Raw genomic sequence first — 23,570 nt, 5'->3', positions numbered from 1 at the left:
AGGTGCTTATGCACACTAGATGTGTGCAAACCCTAGGTGCATGTGCAAGCTTAGTGTATTCTAGGTGTCTCCAAGGTGTCACATGTGCAAGGGGAATTCTCTCACTCAGTTCACAGTTGTGTAAGTCTGTTCAGAGGAGTCAAGCTGGTCCTTACTTTATAATTTGGGTTGAAGTCCTAGAGAAATTTGTTAGAGAGAAAGGGTATAAAGGCTGCGGTATTACCTTTATCTTTCTTCTGTCAGTATTTTAACTTTGGTGATAGTAGCTTGACTACTGCTGCAAGAACTTGTACCTGTGTATGAAAACAGTACTGCGTGCACAAGCCCAGCTATTTAGCTTTGCATGAATGTTGTCTGGTGCAAATGAAAAGCAGATCAGAGCACTTGTTTTTTCTTTCAGTAGGTGCCTGTTGTAATTCCCTTTAAAGCCTGCAGAAATTTTTCTACTTGGAATGAGTCTGGTTGCTGTAAAGTGGGTGTTGGCTTAGCAACAGTTCCGCGGGATGATCCTGGGGGACCCAAACATTGTAAGTGCCAAATTGGATTCATTAGAGGATTTGCGGCTGATCCTGTAGCCCCAGGGAAGGCAAAACTCCTGTAAAGTTGAAGGAAGATTTCCTGGGATAAGGCCTTTCAGGGAACACAGAAGTCGATGACTGGCAAAAGCCAGTGGTTTAATATTGAGATCTTGGCTAGTGTGTAACTGCATATGTAGCAAAACACCCAGCTTACCTTATACTTGTAAATTAGCTTGTTTATAATAGGGCCTTACTGGGTAACAGTGCCCATCGACCTGTAAACAAAAGTGAAGTTTGTGTTTTTCACTATGCAAGCTATTTACTTGTCCTCTTGAAGCACTTCCACAGACCTATTTTAGGCTGGGTTTGACTCTTTCACTGCCACGGTAGTTGTAAGCCTACTGCGTCTTGCAGCATAGGGAGGTGGTGACCTTTGTATTTCATTCAGTCCTGAAAACTTGGTGTGATCATTTAGGGGAGAACCTGGGAGAACTGCCTGTTCCAGCACAGCACAGGTGAATCCTGCTGTGTTTCAGGATTTTATGGTTTATATGCCTACTATGCTTCAAAACATTTCAGAGTGCTTAGGATAGAGGAAACTTTAATAAGTGCCTCATGGCAGCACTCCCTTTTTCTGTTGTCCCTCCATTTCTGCATAGTGGACTTCTCATTTTGATGACTAGATCACACCTAGAGCTAGTTCTTTTGCAGTTAAGGTAATTTTAAATGTTTCCTTCTCTTAAAAGAAAATTCCCAGCAACTGAAAATGTTTCTCCTAAACAGCAGCATCTGTCTGCCATTGCACACTATTCCTATGTCTTCTGTGTTTTCCTGATGCTTTAGCTTAGCATATCCTTACCAAACGAAGGCAAACCTAGCACTGAGAGTGAGATCCTGACATAGTGACCTCGTTCTGATCATTACCTTCTTTATCAGTGGCAGCAGAAACCCAAGCAGCTCTGCTGGCTCTCGGCAGTTGGAGCAGTTTGACATTTTCTGTCTGGCATGGTTTCAGGGCTGACTTTGTTGTAAGCCCTAATGGTGAATGGGATGATGAAAAATGACCTTGCAAGAGCTTGTCCACTGCTCCTAATTTTTGATAAACAGTTTGCAGCAGCACAGCTTTGATCCAGTGTACAGCAGAGCTGTATGTTATGTGCAGGTCTGCAGCATTCTTCAGGACTGACAAAGAAGAGTAAGTCTTTTTAATCAATAGAGTAAAAACTGGTAAGTGTCATGGTAAATAGTGAATAAGGAAGTACCGCTCTGTGTCCTTATGTCTGTTCATTTGTGGTGTGGTGTGTTGGGGGTTGTGTATTACATCAGGAAGGTACGTTAGGGGTAAATTTTTTGTCTTGATTGGAGGGTTAAAGCTTTAACTTGTCTTTGTTAATGCATGTAAATAGCTTTCTTGTCCACTTAATGAGGAGGCTGGCTTATTATCCTGTACAATGCAGCTGGGCACTGTTCCAGAAGCATAGGCACTTGGTTTCAAAGACAAAGAAGCCAGTGCAGACATAGGGAGAAACCTGGAACATTGCGCTGTGGATTTTTTCAGAGCGATGACTCATTTCAGTTCACAAAGGATTCTGGGCAGGGTAGTGAGAAGGCAGGTTGGCTGATCCATTCCTATGACTTCACTTTGCAGAGAGCCAGGCAGAAGAGGAGTGACACTGCAGAATCCTGAGGCACTGCAGTGGAGAGGTGCTTTGCAAAGACTGTGAGTGCCTTCAGAACAGGGGGTGGTGTCAGAACATGATTCCAGCCATTCCCTGGAAATAGGGCAAGAGGAAGAGATGTTTTCAAAACACTGTGGGGGAGTTATATTTGTAGTCCCTTTTAGATTCTCTGCCTCCACCTCCCCTGTCATTTCTTAACCATTTATGTCTTGTGCTTATGTGAGAATTGTGAAGTATGTGCAATAACATTCATTTCAGTGGACCTGCACCACATTATTTTTTGTTTTCTGGAAGCCCTGATCTCCTTTAAGAGGTGGGTGTCCAGCATATTACTGCCTAAAAGCATGCTTTGTTTTTCTTTTTTCAGGTCCTGTGGCATTGACCTATGCTGCATTCTGCCAGCTTCCACAGTGATATAAAACCCCAGTATGCACATTGTTGTTACATCACAGCTACTCTGGATACTGTCCTGGAGCATGGAACCAGACCATAGGGGTTCAGGTAAGTCCTGCTTTTTTAACATATTGTGTGCCAGGAATATTGACATGGTCATTTATTAAAAAATGAATTTGAAAAATACTGTTTGAGGCAACAAATTCTAAAGCACACAATATATTAAAAAAACGCAGTCCCACCCTCCTCCTTCCCAGGGTAAGCAACACCACCAGAATCTCCTTGACTGAATCCTCTGGGAAAGTTCCGTGCTCCACCAGAAACTTTCTATGATCATAGTTGTAACATGTGCTGGGATATCACTTTGGATCAGGAGGCAGCTGGCCACAGGACATGAACAGATAAAAGGTAATCTAAGTCACAGGAAATACGCAGGATGAATGCATATAAGACAAGTCCGCTAACTGTGGGCAATTTAACACCTCTTTCTGAAAGTTAGTGCCACTTGCTGAACCTGGAGATCATGATTTTAGCTGGGTCAGAACTATTAAAAAGATCAGTTTGCATGTGTGGAGTTAATAACTGGCAAGGGATTAGAACTTCGCTCAGAGGCAAGTGTTTGTCATATGCCTAGTCATTATTAAGGTTGCTGTGTTTTCTTCAGGCTGGTTAGAATTGAAGTGGTCACACTGCCAGGTCACATTCTTGAGGCACTTGTGATTTGTGTCTGCAAGGGAAGATACGTTTTTGTGTGCATGCATTTCAGAAGTGCAGAAGGAGCTAGCTGGCTAGCAAATGTGTGTTACTGTGTTTGTTGAGCCTTTGTTGAGGCTGTTTTTAAACAGAAATAAATGGACAAAACTTTAATGTAGTTTTTCTTGTTGTTACCAGTCATCTTGTCTAGTTTAACTGTGTCTAGTAAACACAACCAGCAGCTTTGTTCAGAAGATACTCTAGTAAATGTAGTTCAAAAGGAGGATGTCTGAGAACAGCATAAGCAATGCACATTCTAATTTTCTTTATTTCAGATTTTCACAGTAAAATGTGTTCTTTTCTGTGCTAGTGTGCTAGTGCGGATCCAGGGTATTTCAGAGTAATCTGGGTAATACAGAAATCTGCATGTTCTTCCTATTCTCTCCTGTTGTTTAATCAGACAGAAATATCATTGGTGTGAGTTCACATGAGAAAGATTTTGTTTGCCACATTTGAGTTAAGTATTCTGTAATTAGAGTGACTCAGTCAGGCTGGGGTTTGGGGGGAAAAAAGGGTAATGTGCAACCCAGGCCAGATGTGTAAGTTCTTCAGCATCTGTCCCATCTTTAAGAAAATCTGAAAATATGTTTTTTCTAGAAGAGACTTTTTAATGGTATTCTTGAGAAAAAAAGTTGTGATGTTCTAAGCTGAAGAGCCCTCTTTTTGCCCATGACCAGTAATTTTGGTTTTATTAGCTACCTTTTGTTTGAAAAGGACCTTTCTGTAGCTCTTCCCAGAGTGAAGTCTCAGGTGATTGTTGACAAGAACAGGCTATTGGCAAGAAATTTTTTGTACAGGATTTCTGTTGCAAACACTAGTATAATCATGAGGTAACGTGAAGTTACTCTACTCTAGTTTGGTGTTTTCTGATTAAAAACATAGATCTTTAAGCAGCAAAAGTAGTGAAGTCAGATTTCCATTGACAAGTGTTTTTTGACTGGATTCTCTCTTATCTAGTGGGATGTGGCTGTCCCCGAAGCTCTGTGCAGATGAAGCATGCATAGCAAACGCTCGTTTTAGAATCTCTGTTGTCCAGTGAGGCTCAACCTCTGGCACATGCATGCACACAGATTGTAATTGTGCAAGCCTCATTTCATGTGGAAACCAGAGTAAAAATCACTTTTACACTTTGACTTGATCTGTAGGGAAAAAAGGTTGAAAAGGTGTTGAGAGGATGGATGGGGAAGTGAAACTGTGCTTTGGCTTCCTACGTTTTCCAGGATCCAAGTGCAATCAGAGGGTCTCTTTGCTATTTCAGGGAAATAGTGTGTATGAGTTCTGATATATTTTGGCTTTGCAGTGTCATTTACTTAATTTTCCTTCACAATGGCTGTATTGAATTGGTTCCATTTATAAGTCAAGAGGTGATTCTTCAAACAATCTTCATGCAAACTTCCTGAGACGGAGTTTGACTTCGAGGTCACTTCTTTGCAGCAGGGGCATCGCTAATAAAAATTCTCTCATCAGTATGTAGTTGATAGTTTGATTGCTGATACATGGTGCAGAATACAGCATACCTCATTTACTCCCAAGATGGTGATACCTAGACTTTCAGAGAACAGTGACACTAGGTGAACTGGCACGGGAAAGGTTCTGGCTGGTATGGGTTCGGGATGTGTGAGTTGTCATTCCCTGCTGTGTTACAGACCATCGCTTTTTCATCATGTGCGTTAAGGATAGTTATGGTTACCCAGTTTTCTGGAATGTTTTGAAATCAACTGCAGAAATGTGATGTGTAAGAGCTAAGTGTTTATTTTATGTGCTACATAATCTATTGTTCTAAGTAACAATAATTATTTTTTTCCCCTCATGGTAGCTGTACAAATCCCCAGGGCATACATGAGGATAAATTCCATTCATTGTCTGTTATGTGTTTAGGTATTTTTGAAAATTAAGTGCCACTGAAATCAAGAAGTCTAGAAAACATTTTATTTTTTTTTCAATTATTTAGCGAAAAGTTTGGAAAGACACTACAGAAACAGAGCTAAAACTATATATATCTTGATCGTATTTAAACAAAACATGCAGTCAGCTGGCAAAAACTGCTTTCTGAGACTCAGTTTTCATTTAATTGGGAACATAAACATATGAAAGTCAAGGATAGTAATTTGATTTCAAAAGAAAGCTGCTTGAGACAAGCATCAGTCAGAGCTAACAGAAGCCATATGCTAGATGTTTTGTGTAAGTGATGTGGTGTTCAAAATGCAGAAAAAGCATATTTGATTTTTTAAGCAGATCTGTCCTAAAGAAGTTGTAGTAAACCTTCTGCTTAACAGGCTAAATGGTATTTATGTGCATAATCAATGTTAATATTTTAAATCATAAATGCAAGATATTTTCTGTTGTTGTGCATCAAAGAAGTTTGTGTGCTTAACTATAACCGCAGATTACTTGTAATTTCCCAGAGCCACAGAATAGTTAAGATAAAACTTGGCAAGTCGGAGCTTCCCTGAGTGAGGGGGTTCTGGCTCTGTATGACTAGGTCTGCTGAAAGTTTTGCACATGTCTGCTAACCTTTTTAAACTGAGAGCCAGTAATTATCTCCAGCAGTTGTGGACAACAAGTGATGAAGGTAATTCTGGCACAACAGTGGTGAAACAAGAGCTCCCTTGTCATGATAAAGAAGGTTGAAAAACACTCGGTGGAAAAGAGTAAGGCTCAACCGGCCATAGTCCCTTACAAACCAGAAAGGCAGGCTCTAGTCATCTTTGCAGGGAGGATGTATATTACCCTGACATACCAACTATAGCATGATTTGCTAGAGAGTTTGTTGATATTAAGGAACTGACACTGAATGTTTTGTATTGATGAGTTATGTGCAGTATAATTAGTATTTTGGTGAAAGCTCTTGGCTTGTTCCTTTTGACAAGAGCCCAATTTGCAGAGGTCAGATGTGCAGACTGAATGTTTTATGCACACAGAGCAGGAGCCCTGCTTTAAAAGGAAAGATTGTGCAAAGTGCAAGGTTACTGAAATCCAGATGAACTTTATAATAATTTCTTACCTTGTACTTAGTTAACAAGTTCTGCCTGGGAGTGATCCCAGAGGTGGATCTCTGCAGGCTCTTGGGATTCAGGGTAGAGGGGTGGGCTGATCCTTGTGGATGAGCAGAGTAACTGATCCAAGCTCTTGTCCAAGCATCCCTCTGGGGGCAGCTGTGAGGCTGAGAGCAAACCTATGTAAATTAGCAGCGCTTGCTAGGCTTCATATATAACCTTCCTTGGGTCACTTTCCCACTTCAGGAAAATGATTATGGTATTAAGGCCTGTTCCTTCCTTACATATTAAATATCATTCTGATTACCTGTAAACGGATTAGTCTGCGTTCAGGGAAGGAAGGAGATCTTCCTCTAACTCTTCCATCCTGCTGCCTCCACAGGTGGCAGTGTGAGTGCGTGGCTGGGAGTTGTCACAAGGATACTATTGACATGGTGCTTTAGTTTTAAGAAATTGCTGGGTCTTTGATCCAGATAAAACACTTCAGGAAGTTACTGCCCTTCATGTGGATGCTCTTAAAGCTACCCAGGGAGTCCATTTCAGTGCCCAGTAAACCTGGTAGGATTAAACCTCGTCTGAGGACAACATATGCCAATCTGTTTGACACTGCACTGAACTGAACTTGGTAGTGCTGACAAGGATACCCATGACACAGATAATCTCCGTGTGAAAGACAGTAATTTCTTAAATTGCTTAGCCAAATCTGCATAATCCTTAAGATAATTCTGATCATTCTTAGGTGTGAAACTAATCACTAGAAAACCTGATATCCCCTACACAAAGTGCATGGTGACTGTTGATCAAAGTTGGTAAACTTACATGTCTGGATGATTACAAAGATTCCTCTATGACAAAGTTCAAGCCGACAGCAGGTTTAGTTATGAATAAATAGTAATATAATAACTGTAATGTTCTTTAACCATTCTCAAATGATGAGGGAACAAATGATGCTTGCTCCTAAGTCCTGTGAAAGCATCTCTCTTGCATTTACTTATAAGCTGCCTAAGATCATCTTGATTGCCATTGTCTGTCTGTAAAGCACATGGCATGAACTTTTCAGTTGTATATGAATGAAAAATGTTCAGAAAAGGTTATGTTTAAGGTCATCATTTTATTGCCAGGTAAGAACTGTGAAAATCTGGAGTTGGAATTGCAGCATTGATCTAGTCAGGCCTGGTTAAGCAGAAGCAATCAGGAGACAGCATACCACAGATGTGTGTTTTAAATCATTGCTGTGTCTTGGGTAATGTGCATCACTGTTGTACAACAGATTGGACAACGGGTAAATTGAAAAATATTGCTCATAAGTCTCGCTGAAGCAGTTATGCAATTTTTTACTCCCACCAGTTTTTTTTTCCTCGAAGAACTGAGTATAGTGCAAGGTTAATGGCATTTTGATAATCAGTTCTAGAAACTGCCATCCCCTCCTCTTTAGTAGACGTAACGGGAATATAGAATTAGTAGGGCAAATATTAGATCCTCTAAATTGTGGGGGGAAGTTTGAATTTGAATTAATTTCTACTATTTGATTCCTGATTTGATCACAAGGTATTGCTTCATGACAACAGAAATAGTGGGATTTTCCTGAGATTTCAAAGCCATTTAGGTAAAATTTAATCCCTGGCTATTGACTGACCTGTAGCCAGAAAAGGATTCATGGTCAAGCACCCCTTGTTCTGTCTGTTACTCTTTATTTTTCCACTGGCAATAGAAATCTTTTGCCTTCTACTTCCCCTCATTTGAGATCACTGGGGAATTTTTACCATTTCAAGCAGAGGTACAAAGCAGAATCTAAAGTATTTCTGTACTTACATAAAATATGTTAAAATGCGCATGTATATTTGGTTCTCTTGAGACCTCACTTGGAGTATTGTGCACAGTTCTGGTGTCCTCAACATAAAAAGGACGTGGAACTGTTGGAACAAGTACAGAGGAGGGCCATGAGGATGATCAGGAGACTGGAGTGCCTCCCGTATGAAGACAGGCTGAGAAAGTTGTGGCTGTTCAGCCTGGAGAAGAGAAGACTGCGTGGAGAGACCTCATAGCAGCCTCCCAGTATCTGAAAGGGGGCTACAAGGATGCTGGGGATGGACTCTTCATTAGGGACTGTAGTGATAGGACAGGGGGTAATGGGTTCAAACTTAAACAGGGGAAGTTCAGATTGGATATAAGGAAGAAGCTCTTTACTGTGAGGGTCGTGAGGCACTGGAATGAATTGCCCAGGGAAGTTGTGAATGCTCCATCCCTGGCAGTGTTCAAGGCTGGGCTGAACAGAGCCTTGGGTGAGATGGTTTAGTGTGAGGTGTCCCTGCCCATGGCAGGGGGGTTGGAACTAGATTATCCTAAGGTCCTTTCCAACCCTAACTGTTCTATGATTCTATATGTATTTGTGTAATCATGCTAATGTTACCAAATTGTAACTTCTGTAACTTCCGTTTTTAAGGTCTTTTAATGATTTTTTAAGTATGGGTTAATGAATTATTTTTAAAGACAACATGAGAAAAGTTACAGCAAAGTTATTTTTTCCACCCTGGAACCAGTGAAACCTCTAAAAAATACATATACTGTACAAAGACATTTGACATGTAGATCCAGGAGAGATTTATTCAGGGTATCAATCTTAAGGTGTTTGATGCTTTCATGCCGCTAAAGAATGTCTGTGCTTTATCAACTGAGTGAAAATGTTGCTAAATTCTATGAAGTGGAAATGGTGGGTGATCCATGCCATGAGCCTTTGTAAGGGGAGTGAAAATCTCCCCGTTTATGGCCAGAGAAATACATGCAACTATTTTGTTTGGGCAGTTACCTAGTAGGATATGCAAGCACAAGGTTTCGCAATTGTGAGTGCTGATTTGTTGGCATTTTTTCTGAATCTGTCTATGGCACCCTTTGAGAAACTATGTCTGCATAGTGTATATCTCCCATTTTCTAAAGTTCACTATGTCTAAGTTTTGAAATAAGCTGTTGGATGATTTTCCATAGTTAGAGTTTTATCTCCGGCTCAGTAAAAAAGACTAGAGAGCTGTGCACATCATCTCCGATTATCTGTGCATCCTTGTTCTGTGAGCAGATTTTTAAACAAAACACTTCATTGCACATCTATTGCCTTTTTGCAGGTGATGTATCACCCATCAGCATGTCTCCCATCAGTCAGTCGCAGTTTATTCCACTTGGGGAAATCCTTTGCCTGGCCATCTCAGCAATGAACTCTGCCCGAAAACAAGTCACACAAGAAGCACTAATGGAGCACCTAACAACCTGCTTCCCAGGTAACTGGATATCAATAAATCACTGGTCAGATGGGCACATGTCTGTAAAAGGACAGAATCTCCAATCCCTACCCAAAAGGTTGCTTATCTTTTTGGGTTGCTTAAAGCAGAGAATTTCAGTTCATGATAGCCTGTTTTTCTTCACTCTTCTGGATGGGAATATTAAGCAATCCTGAGATGCTACCCAAAACAAAAGGAGGCTTTAGGATTCTAATAACCTTTCTTATGACCTTTTCTTTATTCTTAAACATACAAAGAATTGAGTTCTCTTTTGACAGGGCCATTCATGTGGGATGCATTTTGCAGGGTTAACTCCTGTCCCAATGTAAACATTAAAGATTACTTGTGGTAATAAACAGCAAACTGTATCAGATTGGGTGTTTTTTCAGACTGGTATCAAAATCAGCTTATTTGTGGTTTTTCTCAAAAAATGAGTTCTTTATCATCATAGTCAAAAGAGTTTAGGACTTCTGTATTAGTTATGGAGAACAAAGAATGTGTCATAACCAAAGCAGGCTTATTCCACCTTGTGGCTTTCAAGCCAGTTGTAAGCTAACTCGTAATTACTCTGTTGACATCATTCAACTAGTTCAAGTGTCATTGTCCAATCTCCACAGAGATAACCTCATGGGGGTCCTTGCGTAGAGCAGTCTCTCTTACAAACAGTTTTCCCACATACTGTATCTCTTCCTTCACCTAGGACAGGCTCTTGGAACTGGTGGGGTAAGTAAGTAACAGGTTCCAGTGATGATGACATGCCTGCTTCAGGGGGAGGTTATATTTAAACCAAAAGGAGATTGCCAGCCTGTTTTCCAGGGCTTTTCAGAGCCTTCTTGAACACAGTTTTGGCTTTTGCTTCTGTACTGCCTTTGCTTGAAAAATCTTTAAGTCTGCTTTCTTTTTTTTTTTTAACTTGACAGCTGTCTCCATGACTGAAAGACTTGCAGAGGCATACATACACTTGGTGTGTTCATAAATGATCGTATACTGTTCAGAAGATACTCTTGTCAGCATTTGATAATATTAATTAAATGGTAGAATGAAAATGGCTTGGATTAAAGATACTGTAACATCAATAAAAAGGAAACCTATATTAAGAACGTACTGTTGAATATGCTACTTCCGTACTGCAGTCTGTATCTGGAGTTGTTGAATCATGCAAAATGCATCTTGTAGTTATCTAAAAGGGTGGCGTAAAGGCATTGGGCAGAGGTTTACTGCTCTGGAAAGCACAACTCTTTCACTTGTGCTTTGTGTGATCCTAGCCAAGATGTTTAGCTGTTCTGTGCCTTGAGTTAAGAGTTGATAACTAGTTGAGAAACTTCACTGTTGTATCTCTTTTACAGCTGTAGAAAGCAGCTAATTAAAGATGCTTCAGTAGGAAAACTACAGATGCATCTGCCTCATCTAGGCAGCCTAACCATAGCCATGTTTTGATGTGTTGAATTTTTTTGCTTATGTTTCAGAGCGAGAGTTACTTAAAGCCTTGAAGGTTACGTGGCTTTTGCTGTAACTGGGACTAAATTCTGAGATTTTAAAATATAATGCTGGATTGAGATCTGTGTTTGGAATAAACAGTTCCTTCTGACATTTAATAATTGCACTTTGGAAAAATGTACTGCAAGTATATTTTGTAAATACTGGCTTTCTGTCCCAGTTTGTGGGTTTGTTTATCGGGGTTTTTTTGAGTATGCTTGGCTGATTTGAAAATAGGAGTAAAAGTTGTAAGGGATAGAACGCAAAGAAAGCAAAGTTCACAATTATAATTCCAGCTTAATTAATTTTATGACTTTTCCAAGTCAGGTTTGCAAGTATTTTTCCAATGATTCTATCAATATTTGTATATAACCATTATTATATGGTGGAAATGGTAATTTATTGGGGCATCCCTTGGGTTTCTAGGGAGCATGACTTGTGTATTGTGCTGTTCTTGCTAGACAGGACCATGCATCAAAGATAATTCCAACAGGCTGGATTATTTTGTAGACTCTGCTCAGAAGCTGGCTGAGGCAAGTTAGCACACATTCTCTTGCAGCCTCTTTATTTTCCACTAGCCATGAACATGTGCATCTCTAAAGTATGAGATTAAAAAAAGGAGAGCCTTGTTTTTCCTACCTCACTTCCCAAAATGTAAATTATCTCAAAAAGAAACCGCACCACTAAGCCACCCCTTGTTGTCCAGTTCTTCCTCTCGAGAAAAATGCCTTTCTCTCCCAGCCCTGACGTGTTTAACGCAGCAAACATACATGTTCTCTTGGTTTTAGGAGCATTATCAAAAAATATTGTCCTTTCCAGTAAACAGAACCTCTTCTTGTACTGATATTTTTCACTTGTCTGTCTAGACTCTCATAAATCAGACATGGCTTTTTGAGCCCTTGTATTCACTGGCTATTTTAAAATATCTGATGTTCTCCCATATTCTGATAGTTTAATTTTCCTAATTAGGTGCTGATGCTCTGAGAGGAAGGAGAGCATTACCATTGTAAATGTATCTGTCATTGTCACATAACCTCTCTGTATCTCACCCTGCAGCAGCACTTGTCTGCCTGTGTTGTTTGTGTTTTAATGAACAGATGCTTCACTGCGTTTCATGGAGTCTATAAATTTTCTAAGACCCCAAATGCTATTCTCAAACTGCCTAAGAATAATAAACCTTTTTCCTCAGTGCAGGATCTTACACTTGCAGGTTAGCCCTCTAGTTTGCTGAGCCATTGTGCAGGCATAAATCTGGGCCATGGCTCTATCTGAAATAAGGTATGCTAATTATTTATAACATCACATAGCAACCACTCCACATCCTTAACTAGTATTTCATGAGCCAATCAGAGTATTTCTTTTATCCCTTGTTAAGCCTTAGCATCAGCTCAGGAGAAAATAATTTTAGCAGAGTTAACACCATTTAAATACTACTTCAGATGTACTTTTCATGAATTTATTTTATTGAAAAAGCTTGTAATGATAATGCACATCTTATTTGTGGCTTTTATAATTTGTCAGGTTTTTAGAAAAGCAAGAGGGCTCCTGCTGCATGTGCTTCCATTACTCTAACTTAGAAATAAACAATGAGATGTTTGTACAGCCCTACTTTATAATTTATTGACCATGGTTTAAATCCCTTACATTAAAAGTGAATCTTTCAAATCCAGTATAAGGAGCTAAGAATGTAACTCCTGTTCCTGTGTTTGGCAGCCAGCCCCTCTTATCTGTATGAGCCTGGCTGAAGAAAGCATCCAGCCTTAGTCTATACTGCCTTTAGTAAGGATTTCCCCACCACACCTTTTTTTTTCCCCTCCAATTCTGACCATGTCCTTCTTAAAATAATTTTAAGGTGTTCAAAATTCTGGTGTAGAAAATTCTTATATATTGCATTAGGCTGCTTTTGAAATAAACTGATTCCTGAAAGCTGGCAAATTCCTCTGTCATTCACCTTCATAACTCTTCAGTCTTTAAATACGTGAAATGTATATGTAGCACTTAAACTAAGTGTTTTACATTAACCGAGTTCGCTCTAGGTCAGTGTTCTTTGTGAGCAGCAAACAAGACATAATCTTCTGTCTGAAAGCTCAGTGGATGGCATAGTAGACTCTCTTGAGATGCAGAAAATGTACATGTCTGATGATTCAGTGTCCAGACAGTTTCTGCTTTTGAATTATTAAACCACTACATAATCTTAAATAACACCACTGCTGTCATGAAGTATTTTATATGCTAGAGTCTCTAAACTGCTGGGTTTTATCCTCTTGTCCCTATTTAATGGAAAAAGGGAGAGCATAAGGAGACTTCTGAATGCAGTGGGATAGGTTACTTACACACATGGTGTGGGCAGGTTGCTGTAAAGAGAAAAAAGACAGCCAGGAAATTTGTATTTAAAATAGGAACAGTGGGAGCCACAGTAGCGTCATTGCTCCTGTCCACCATGGAGGAAAGCCTAATTTGAGTTAGGGCCTAGAATTAGCTGGCAATGCTGAGCACCAGAGATTTGCATCTGCCGTCGTCACTGCTGGCTTAGTGAACCATAGGGATGTGCTGTATGCTGGGAGTAATAAAAGTGATAGTCCCCAGCTCCAGAGAGAAGACTTGACACGATTAACTTCATGGCATCATTGACTGCCCAGGCACACTCTTTTTTTCTTTTTATTTTCAAATGGTGTTTATCTGCACATTCTCTGTTCTCAGGACTTAGTCAATTAATGTAAGTACTGTGCTTAGAGACTCATTTACCCAACACATTGTAGTCATTATGGCTTACTGGGTGGAAGGTACATATTACTATTTTTACTGTATATTTGCAGTGCATTTTTGCCTAAGTTAGTGTAAAACATCAGAAGATCCATTTAAATCTCTTTCTCTAACTTCTGTAAACTCCTGGAGAATGTTTTCCTCTCTCTTATTTTTGTTCCGCTGTTTTTGTAACCATATGTTAAGAAAAGTTTTTAAGCAAAATAAGGATGAAGAACCAAGTTCTCACAGCCAAAGGTAGGTATGTGTTGAGCTTTTGTTGTGTTAGCTCCTGGAAAATGCAATGGATCAGTCAGGTTGTCTGTATAGAGACAGGAAGAGAGATTGGCTGCTGCACAGCAAGTGCATCTCACTTGGACCAGGATTGGACCCTGCAGTGCATTTTCAGCACAGTATCAAGAGGCACATGAGTTTGAGTTCAGGATCATCCACTTGTGGTGATGTAGGACATAATGTAAAAGGGGTGGTAATACCCAAGCAGACACCGCAGGACTGAAGAGGTTAGATGATGACTGGTGGTTGTTACAGGAATTGAAATCACTCTTCATGTCCTGTGCTTTTCTGAAAGCTCATGTGGAGGGCTCGCCAATTGCCACTGCCTCACAGTCCAGGGGAAGCTCAGCATGTTGCTTTTCATTGTAGAGAGAGTCGGGACTATGGACTAGGGAGGAGTAGTCCTTTTTTCCCCAGCTCTTTGGATTTCAGCTTTTCCCATCTGTTGCCATTTTTGGCGTGTTTGCTCATCCAGCAGTTCTGGGGGGGTCTTTGTTAGTCTTGCTAGGATTAACACATAAATTGTGGGCACCACATGAAAAGGGGAGAAAATGCACATTCCTGATTCTCCATTTCATTTACGTATTTCTTCCAATTTTCAGTCTCAGTTATTCTCTCAAATTATATCCTTTCTTTACCTCTTCTACTTCCTGTGTCTCGATCAGCTCAAGTCTTTCAGCTCAGTGGACTATGCACGAAACATATTTACTGTCCCAAGGTACTTCTCGCTGGCACCTTCTCTATTGTAAATGCTTTCACCCATGTGTCCGTGCTACTTCTAACACTTTGATGTTTCCATTGGAAGATTTTTGGTTACAGATATTGCTGGTCAACATTCAAAGCTAGGCATAAGAATACTTACTATGTTCCCTGCAGCCCAGTAGCAAGGAAGGGGGTGAGTTAAGGAATTGGTACAACTTTTCTATTTCTTGTTGCTAATCTTTTGACAGTGTGTTGGTCACAGTGCCAGAGCCTTTGCTGTCACCCTCATGCTTGCTAACACAGGGAGATCAGTGAGCTTGCAGGCTCCAACCTTTGACACGTGGGAGAAGAGCTGGTGAGCAGACACTGTGTGCCACTGAAGATGCTCTGTCTGTGGCAAGTACACCTGCTTGAGAATTTTCCATAAAGTGTTTTTGTAATAAACATATGCTTTGTTGACATGTTTTTGCATATGTTTTGCTGTTCAGCTTGGAGAAGAGAAGGCTGCGTGGAGAGACCTCATAGGAGCCTTCCAGTATCAGAAAGGGGGCCTATAGGGATGCTGGGGAGGGACTCTTCATTGGGGACTGTAGTGACAGGACAAGGGGTAATGGGTTAAAACTTAAACAGAGGAAGTTTAGATTGGATATAAGGAGGAAATTCTTTCCTGTTAGAGTGGTAAGGCCCTGGAATGGGTTGCCCAGGGAGGTTGTGAATGCTCCATCCCTGACAGTGTTCAAGGCCAGGTTGGACAAAGCCATGGGTGAGATGTTTTAGTATGAGGTGTCCCTGCCCATGGCAGGGGGGTTGGAACTTGATGATCTTAAGGTCCTTTTCAGCCCTATCTCTTCTATGATTCTATATGTGATTCCATGGAATTTCTGTTCTTTAGGATAGTCAGTTCGACTTGACAAGGCCCTGACCAATTGGAACTGAGTTGGTCTCCTTACGAGTAGCGGTGTTGACCAGATGACTTCATGAGGTCCCTTTCAACCTACTTTAGGTTGTTGTTTTGTTAGTTTTTTAATTGGTTTTGTTGAAAACTAAGACCCAGAGTAAATAATATTTACTTTTTTACTTTAAAATAGACCATCTGAACTTCTAGAAAAAAATGCTTCTAAAAATGTAAACCAGGTCAGTACCCAGCATTAAGTTAAAATTCAAACGTATTTGAGTCAACAGAATGTATTGATTGAAGATAGCTTTTTCCACTGAAAATTTTGAAGGATTTTTATTTCTTATTCAGCATAAACAGATTTTTTTTAAAACAAGCTTTTGAAAAATCTCTTGTTTCCTCAGCTCTAGATGGAACTTAATCCTGTGCACAGTAGATTTGGTCCTGCACCACTGAACCCAGTGGGAGTACTGGTGGTGGGAAGGATTGTGCTCACAATGCCAAATCTAGTATGTGGCTGATGTGGCATTGATGCAGAGTTGTCATACTTGTCCCTGTCTCAATATGTGATATATGCACTTAGGGAGTGTTCCTCACATCTTACATGAAAGGCAGGTAACTCTGAGAAGCAAATTTTCAGTAGCTAAATCTGTAACTTCCATCATAGTAGAAAAGTCTGTTTGGGTAAGATGAACTGTATCACTTAGGATGTGTCTTTTTTTTGTTTTATAAGCTGCTGTAATTGAACCATGAACAACTCTGTTCAGGTTTGTGATAAAGGCACAGACTGGGGGAATGTTTTTTTTCATGTAGTATTCTTATGTGGAAAAACAGTTTAGACGTCCAGAGTAACAACCACTGTTGTACACGTGACTGGGCATTATAATAAATAGTTCTGGTGAACTGGGATATAAATATTTAATTGGAAGAAGAAAAGTGAAATGTTTCCCCTGACACCCTTTGGCTTCCAGTAATTCCATCTTGTATCTTAAGGTTGCCTGCAGAATGGAAGTGACTAGAAGTTCTCTCTCTCTCTCTTTTTTCTTTTTAACACTCCATTAACGGCTTCCTTTCTATTTAATTAATAATTGACATGTCTGAAGCATAAGAGATAAATGGGAAAACAAACAGACGAGAGAACGCCTAACAAAATTCTTTACTGGAGTTGTTTGTTCATCATATTCCAGCTTGCACATTGGGAAAACCAGCTTTTTGTTGGGGAGGGAGGAGCCAGAGAGTACTCCTGTATGGTTTTATGTACTCCCTGATATATGTTTACTGTCATTTCTAGGAGTTCCAACACCCAGTCCAGAAATCCTTCGACATACCTTGAATATGCTTGTACGGGAGAGGAAAATATACCCAACTCCGGATGGCTATTTCATTGTAACCCCACAGACTTACTTTATCACACCATCTCTCATACGAACTAACAGTAAATGGTACCATTTGGATGAGAGGATACCTGACAGGTCTCAGTGTACCTCTCCACAACAAGGAACTGTAACTCCCTCCACCTCGGGATGCGTCAGGGACCGAACACTGCCCAAAAACCACTGCGACTCCTGCCATTGTTGCAGAGAAGACATGCACAGCATGCATGCATCTACCCTACAGAGGAAATCAGCAAAAGACTGTAAAGACTCATACTGTCCTCCTTCATTATGTCAAGTCCCACCTACTGAGAAAAGTAAAAGTACTGTCAATTTTTCATATAAAGCAGAGACACTCACAAAGCCTAAGGATGTAGAAAAGCAGTCTAAGAAATTCGGACTCAAATTATTCCGGTTAAGTTTTAAGAAGGACAAGACAAAACAGTTGGCAAATTTCTCTGCCCAGTTTCCTCCAGAGGAGTGGCCACTAAGAGACGAGGACACTCCTACCACTATACCTAGAGAGGTAGAAATGGAGATTATCAGGCGCATTAACCCAGACTTGACTGTGGAAAATGTCATGAGGCACACTGCACTAATGAAGAAACTTGAAGAAGAAAAAGCTCAACGAAGCAAAGCAGGATCTTCAGCTCATCACAGTGGACGAAGTAAAAAGAGCAGGAATCACAGAAAGTCTCATGGGAAATCGAGGTCACACAGCAAGACTCGGGTGTCCAAAGGAGACCCATCAGATGGCTCTCATTTGGATATACCCGCTGAAAGGGAATATGAGTTCTTTGATCCCTTGACTCGATCCCCACGAGAAGGCTGTTTTATAATAGAGCACAAGGGAGATAATTTTATAATGCACAGCAATCCTAACATGATTGAATCTCACTTTCCCATGACACCAGAGTGGGACGTGTCTGGTGAGCTGGCCAAAAGAAGAACTGAAATGCCTTTCCCTGAACCTTCCAGGGGAAGCTCTCACTCCAAGGTCCACCGGAGCCACAGCCATACACAGGATAGAAGATCAAGGAATGAGCGGTCCAGTAAGGCTAAAGAAAGGTCTAGATCCATGGATAACTCCAAGGGACCTCTGGGCTCAACTGCTTTAGGCACACCTGAAGATATGGGTGAAGGCTGTAGCCCGGATGACCAAACAACTAGTCAAACTTACATCGATGATAGTACCTTAAGGCCGTCTCAGTCGCTCAGTCATCAAAGGGCTCTGATTTCATCTGCAAGCTACAAAGAGACTTGCGTCCCTGAAAAAGCGAGTGGCAGTGTAGAAACCCCCAGTTCTTGTAGCCTGTTGGAACAAAGCAAGCCTACAGAGAATTTGCCATCATATAGCGAGCTCAACTCCTGCACAACAAAATCTGCAGTCGATGACTATTTTCAGTGCAACACATCCAGTGAGACTGTGCTTACTGCTCCATCGCCACTGGGAAAGAATAAAGAGGATCATGATACGCTGACAGGAACAGATGGGCTCAAAAAAGTGACTCCCACAGAAAGACAATCTCAGCATATTGCTAGGGAGCCTGGGGTGCACAAAGAGGAGTCCCCAAAGGGCCCAAGCAGTGGTTCAGTGATTGCTGGCCAAACTCCAGAGGTGATTGCAAATGGGCGGCTTGTTCAACATCATAGTGCTGAATCAAGCAGCCTTGATAAAAGGAAAGAAATATTTAGCAAGGATACACTCTTTAAACCTCTGCACAACACTCTTTCTGTGAATAGTTATAAGTCTAGCACGCCCCTGCTAAAGCCCCATCAAAAGACCCCCTCTGACACATTGCCAGTCAGATGTGAGAAACTTGAACAAGCGATAGTAACCTCAGTTACACAAGTCATGCCCGTTTCACAGAGACAGCAAGAGACAGCTGGAAACCAGGAGGCCTCCTTTGACTACTACAACGTATCTGATGATGACGACTCAGAGGAAGGAACCAACAAAAATGCTGAGGATGAAAAGAACAGGGATGATGTTGGTACGATGCAGTGGCTCCTAGAGAGAGAAAAGGAGAGGGATTTGCAGCGGAAGTTTGAGAAGAATCTTACTCTTCTCACCCCAAAGGAGACAGACAATAGCAACAACCAGAGAGCCACTCACTCAGCCCGCCTGGACAGCATGGACAGCAGCAGCATTACTGTGGACAGCGGGTTCAACTCTCCACGGTAGGACTGCCACATTCATTGCAGCTTTGCAGACTAGAAAGTTCCATTTATAAGTATCTGTGTGTGTGATACTGGTGACAGAATGTAGGGCCATATTAAACAATTTCACATGTTTTCAGACAGTGTTTTCTGCAGCTCTAGAATCTGCCATTCAGACGTGTGAGTTTCAGTGTAAGCAGCCAGTAACCGTTGCAGTGCTGACTCTGTATTAGTTTTTGTGTTTGCTGAAAACTCCCTTGCATCATTTTTTTTCTGTATTGAACTTGTGTTTGCATTTAGAATAGACGGGATGAGCTGCTGCATACTCCCCCCCTTCCCTTTCCCTCTAAGATACTACCAAGACTAATCAGAGGACTAGACGTAACTGAGCAGCATAATTTTTGGCTCAGACAAAAAAAACAACCTACCGACTAACAAACCAGAACAAAAGCTGTGATGATTGGTTTGGGTTTGGGCATTTTATTTCTATTCTGAAAACTTTTGGAAGTGTCTCTTATCACCATTGCAAACTGTTGAGACTGGAAAAGCCTCTCTCCCCACAGGGCTGAAAGTGCTCAGGATATTTGAACTTCAGAAGTGGCCCGGCACTGCATCAGCAGAGAGGGGGGTGATATGCCTCTAAGATATTTGGGGAAAGAGTCCCGATGCTTGTGTGTGGTGATGCTGGTTAGTCATTTCCATTTCAGGGATCTCGGGCGTCATGGAAGTCTCGGTGTGCTAGGCGTCTTACAGGCATAGGGAGGAGTTGCTGGTGTGTTCCCTGTCCTGGAGATTTCACAAGCTCATTTCCAGGTTCAGAATCCTCCACGCAAGCCTTCTTCCTTCTCTCTGACCTTTGACAGTCCTAGGTCCCTACTGGGATGGAGCTTGACTGGCTTTGTTTGCCCTGGATAGCAGCCCATCAGAGTTCAGAACAGTGACTCCAAGAGCACAGAAATCATTTACAATAGTAATTCTTTTATAGCATTTTACTTAAGCTTTAATTATTTATTGTCTCTGTTTAAAAATAAAATGCCCAAGACTGAATTTGTATTAGGTGAAAGAAAATTGCAGTTTTGGGGGTTTTTCTGTTGTTATGTTGTGTCCACCCTCCCTTCCCTCTCCCCTCTGCAAGGTGTTCTTATTCGTCAGAATTACTTCTGTTTTTTTTTCAATCTCTAGTGAAGGCTCCCAGAAAGGCACACAAAGCATTTCCTGCTTCTACACAGGACTGAATTTCATTTTCAGTTAAAGTCACATCACATGGCTACTCCCACTTGATGTTAATGACAAGGCAGCAGTTACTGGGCCTGCTGCAGCATGCAGTGATTACCAAACTAGAGCTGGCTTTTAACATATGTTTCATTTTCCTGAGTAAAAAGTTTGAAAAATAATTTGAGTAAATTGTACCACTTACGGTGAGCCGAGCTTAAAAAAGAAACTTAAGAAGGTTTTGAGTTTGTTCTTGTTACTGATTGTTCTGCAGATGCTTGGCATCTTTCTCACATACCACTGTTGTATGGGGTGATTTGCACTGCTTTCTTTTATATGTTCTCTCTTCTTTTAGCTGAAGTGCTATACTTGCAGTCAGTTTTTGTGGGGGAGTGTATGGTGGTGGTTCATTCTCGCACAGCCTGACTCACTCCGCAGACTGCATTTCACCTTCAGGATAGGACATTGACTGAATAAAACTCAGTTCTTATACTACTTATGCTAGCTGAATATTAGGTGTATGTCTCTGGTTAATGCAAAGGCAGACATTTCATTCCCTAGTTACTTACACAAAAGCTAAAATTTCTGTTGATGTTAAACTTAGCAAGAGAACAGAACATGCCGAGCATACTGGATTTAGTGCTGCTATACCACTTGGTTTAGATGAAAAGGAAAACAAATAAGCAGCTTTTAATAATCGTTGTGTTCTATGCATCTCTTTTATTTTACTATTATTAACAAATGCCTTTTTTTTTTGCAAGGCCACATTTTGTGTGGTTTTCTTGCATATTTGTTTTGTAAGACCAATGGATAGTCTGGATATTTCAAAGGCCTTTTCATGAGCTTTGCATCAAAATTATTAAATTGGATTATTTTGCTGAGTTTTGGTCACTTCTTCATATAAATCATAAAAATATATAGAGCTGAGGGTGAATTCAGCCCTTTGGCTATAATTGCCATCCTGTTTTACTTTCCTACCTTACAACAGAAATGAACTCCATAACCCTTTTCCAGGAAATACAAAAAAGCCACCCAGCATCCATCGGTAAGATTCACCTAGATCTGACAGTGTCCATTAGCAGATGCCTAGGGAAGAATAAAAGAACAAGATGTGCATGTAGTGATATTCCTCAGGTAGACTCTTCTAGCAGTGGTATATTTTCATTTAAACTGAAATGTACAGTGTTGCTTTGGGAATCAAAACTACCAATTCCACACTGTGAAAGAAAAAGCGTATTTTTAAAGTGTGATACATTAAAAAAGGGGCATTAAATAAACCCAAACAAACAGAAAAACCCCCCAAAACCAGGGTGCAGTTAAAGAGATTTACAATGGTCATTTGACTTCAATTATTTTGCGTGTTAATTCATGAGCACATCACCATTGGGAAGACAACCTCACAGTATTTTGTTCATTGCTTCTATGCAAGTTGTATATATGATAAAACTTAGATGTCAATATTAATTTTATTCCTTTATTTTTAGAGCTTATATAATACTGCTGCTCTTTTGTCACCTAAAGAAAGAACTAATCTTAGTGCATGCACTGCATGCAAAATTCTCACTGCAGTCTTTGTGTATACGTGTTGTAATGGTCAGTTTGTAATACCGGAATTGAAAATGTGTGAAGATCTGGAATTGGTGGTCCCATAAAGAATGATATAATACTGAATGAGCTCAGAAATACAAAGTTTGCATCTATTTTCATTAAGAAGCAGAGGGAGGGGAATCAAAAACTGAGGAACAGAAGCGCACCACACCTCACTGCAGCTCACAGAGATCTCTTGCTGTGTGTGTCAGCCATCATAGCTGTTTGGAAGTACTGACAATAAGGTGATAATTGGCAGAAGACGATCAGAACCAGTTTGACCAATTTAAAAGACATATGGGAGTTTTCCTAAAAGCATAATTGATTTTCCAGATTTAGTCAGTTTAAGATGATTTAAATCTCCCCACAGCTAAACAAGTTGTTTCTTCCTTCCCCTATGCCACGCACTGACACATTTCTCCCCTGCCACATCCAAAGGTGTTCATTCCTACTCTTCCTCTGATGCTAGTACTAATTTTTTTTTTAATCTTTTTCTTGTTGTTCTTTTCTTTCTTCTTAGGGCTAGTATTTAACTGAGAGCAGTCCCTGATCTGGCTGGCTGCAAGGCTCAGCATCAGGGAAGCAGCAGGAACATGTGGCAGGGTCAGGTCCACACAAGGCAGGCAAGAGCTGCCCCTTTCAGTAGCAGGTAAATTTAGGTTGATTTTAAACTGACTATGAAATTCTGTCATTAGTATCTTTGCTTCTAGTGCTTATTTAACAAACCCATTCAGTTTTCTAAATGTATTCTGTCAGCATCTCCATAGCAAGTGGTGATGTCATTTTGCAAAAAAGTAGGGAAGGATACATAATCAGGGGCTGCATGACTGTTTGTAAGACAAATCTGTCTGCACAGGAACACATTCTTTGGAGGTGAAAAAATATTAAGAGCAGAAAGATAACAAAATGTAGTAGTGGTAAAACTAGCCATAGCATATCTTGACTGAGTTTTTTAAAAGCTGTCTTTTTAAAAGACTAAAATACAGGCTCCTATGTGTACATAATCAGATGTATCATTAAAAGGTTTAGTCTTTAAAAGTGCTCAGTGTCCTGTCCCTCCCATGGATAACCGAGTTAGAACTGAAGGAATGTTGTCCATTTAATGAAATAGCAGCACTAGTTGCTGCGTAGGGCATGATCACAGACAAGGCAGTTAAGATTTGTCAGCATCTTATCAGTTGCAGTTGCTTCAGCTTCAAAGCAAAATTTAAATGTTGTATTTAGAAGCATTGTGGGTTTAATGTAAAGTACCATTTTTAGTTAATATTTTGTTTACAAAACCGTAAGTAGAATAGGAGACAATAAAGGAAGCTGTGTTACATGATTGCTCTCCTAGCTCTGCCTAATCACAGAGCTGATTTGATGAAGTTATGTTGCAAAAATGCATCAGTCATGGAAGAAAATTAATACATTCCATATGCAAAATGGAAGCTATTTCCTTGAGTGAAAAATCCAGATGCTTGGTACTGGTTCAGCTTCCAGTTTGTGTGACAGCTTCAGCTCTGCTTAGTGCTATGCCTA

The 23,570-nt window shown here is 40.5% G+C and overlaps 1 protein-coding gene across 6 annotated transcripts in view; it reads left to right on the top strand.

Moving 5' to 3' along the window:
• STOX2 (storkhead box 2) overlaps nt 1-23,570 on the top strand; it is a 149,026-nt gene that overhangs the window by 119,518 nt on the left and 5,938 nt on the right. For 4 of the 6 annotated variants that reach the window (XM_061371888.1, XM_061371851.1, XM_061371869.1 and 1 more), the window contains 2 exons: nt 9,456-9,608; nt 17,009-19,271. In XM_061371888.1, the coding sequence (XP_061227872.1) occupies nt 9,476-9,608; nt 17,009-19,271 (2,396 nt within the window). In that variant the 5' untranslated portion in view covers nt 9,456-9,475. Of the gene's footprint in view, nt 1-2,093; nt 2,239-2,564; nt 2,699-9,455; nt 9,609-17,008; nt 19,272-23,570 lie in introns of those variants that run through there. The other 2 variants (XM_061371860.1, XM_061371879.1) reach the window with 2 other exon arrangements.

Source organism: Neopsephotus bourkii, unplaced genomic scaffold (assembly GCF_033783945.1).
Source record: "Neopsephotus bourkii isolate Nb327-2 ecotype Australia unplaced genomic scaffold, CSIRO-AGI_Nbou_v1 NB_168, whole genome shotgun sequence".
Lineage (NCBI taxonomy): Eukaryota > Metazoa > Chordata > Aves > Psittaciformes > Psittacidae > Neopsephotus > Neopsephotus bourkii.
This window is presented reverse-complemented; position numbering and strand designations above follow the sequence as displayed.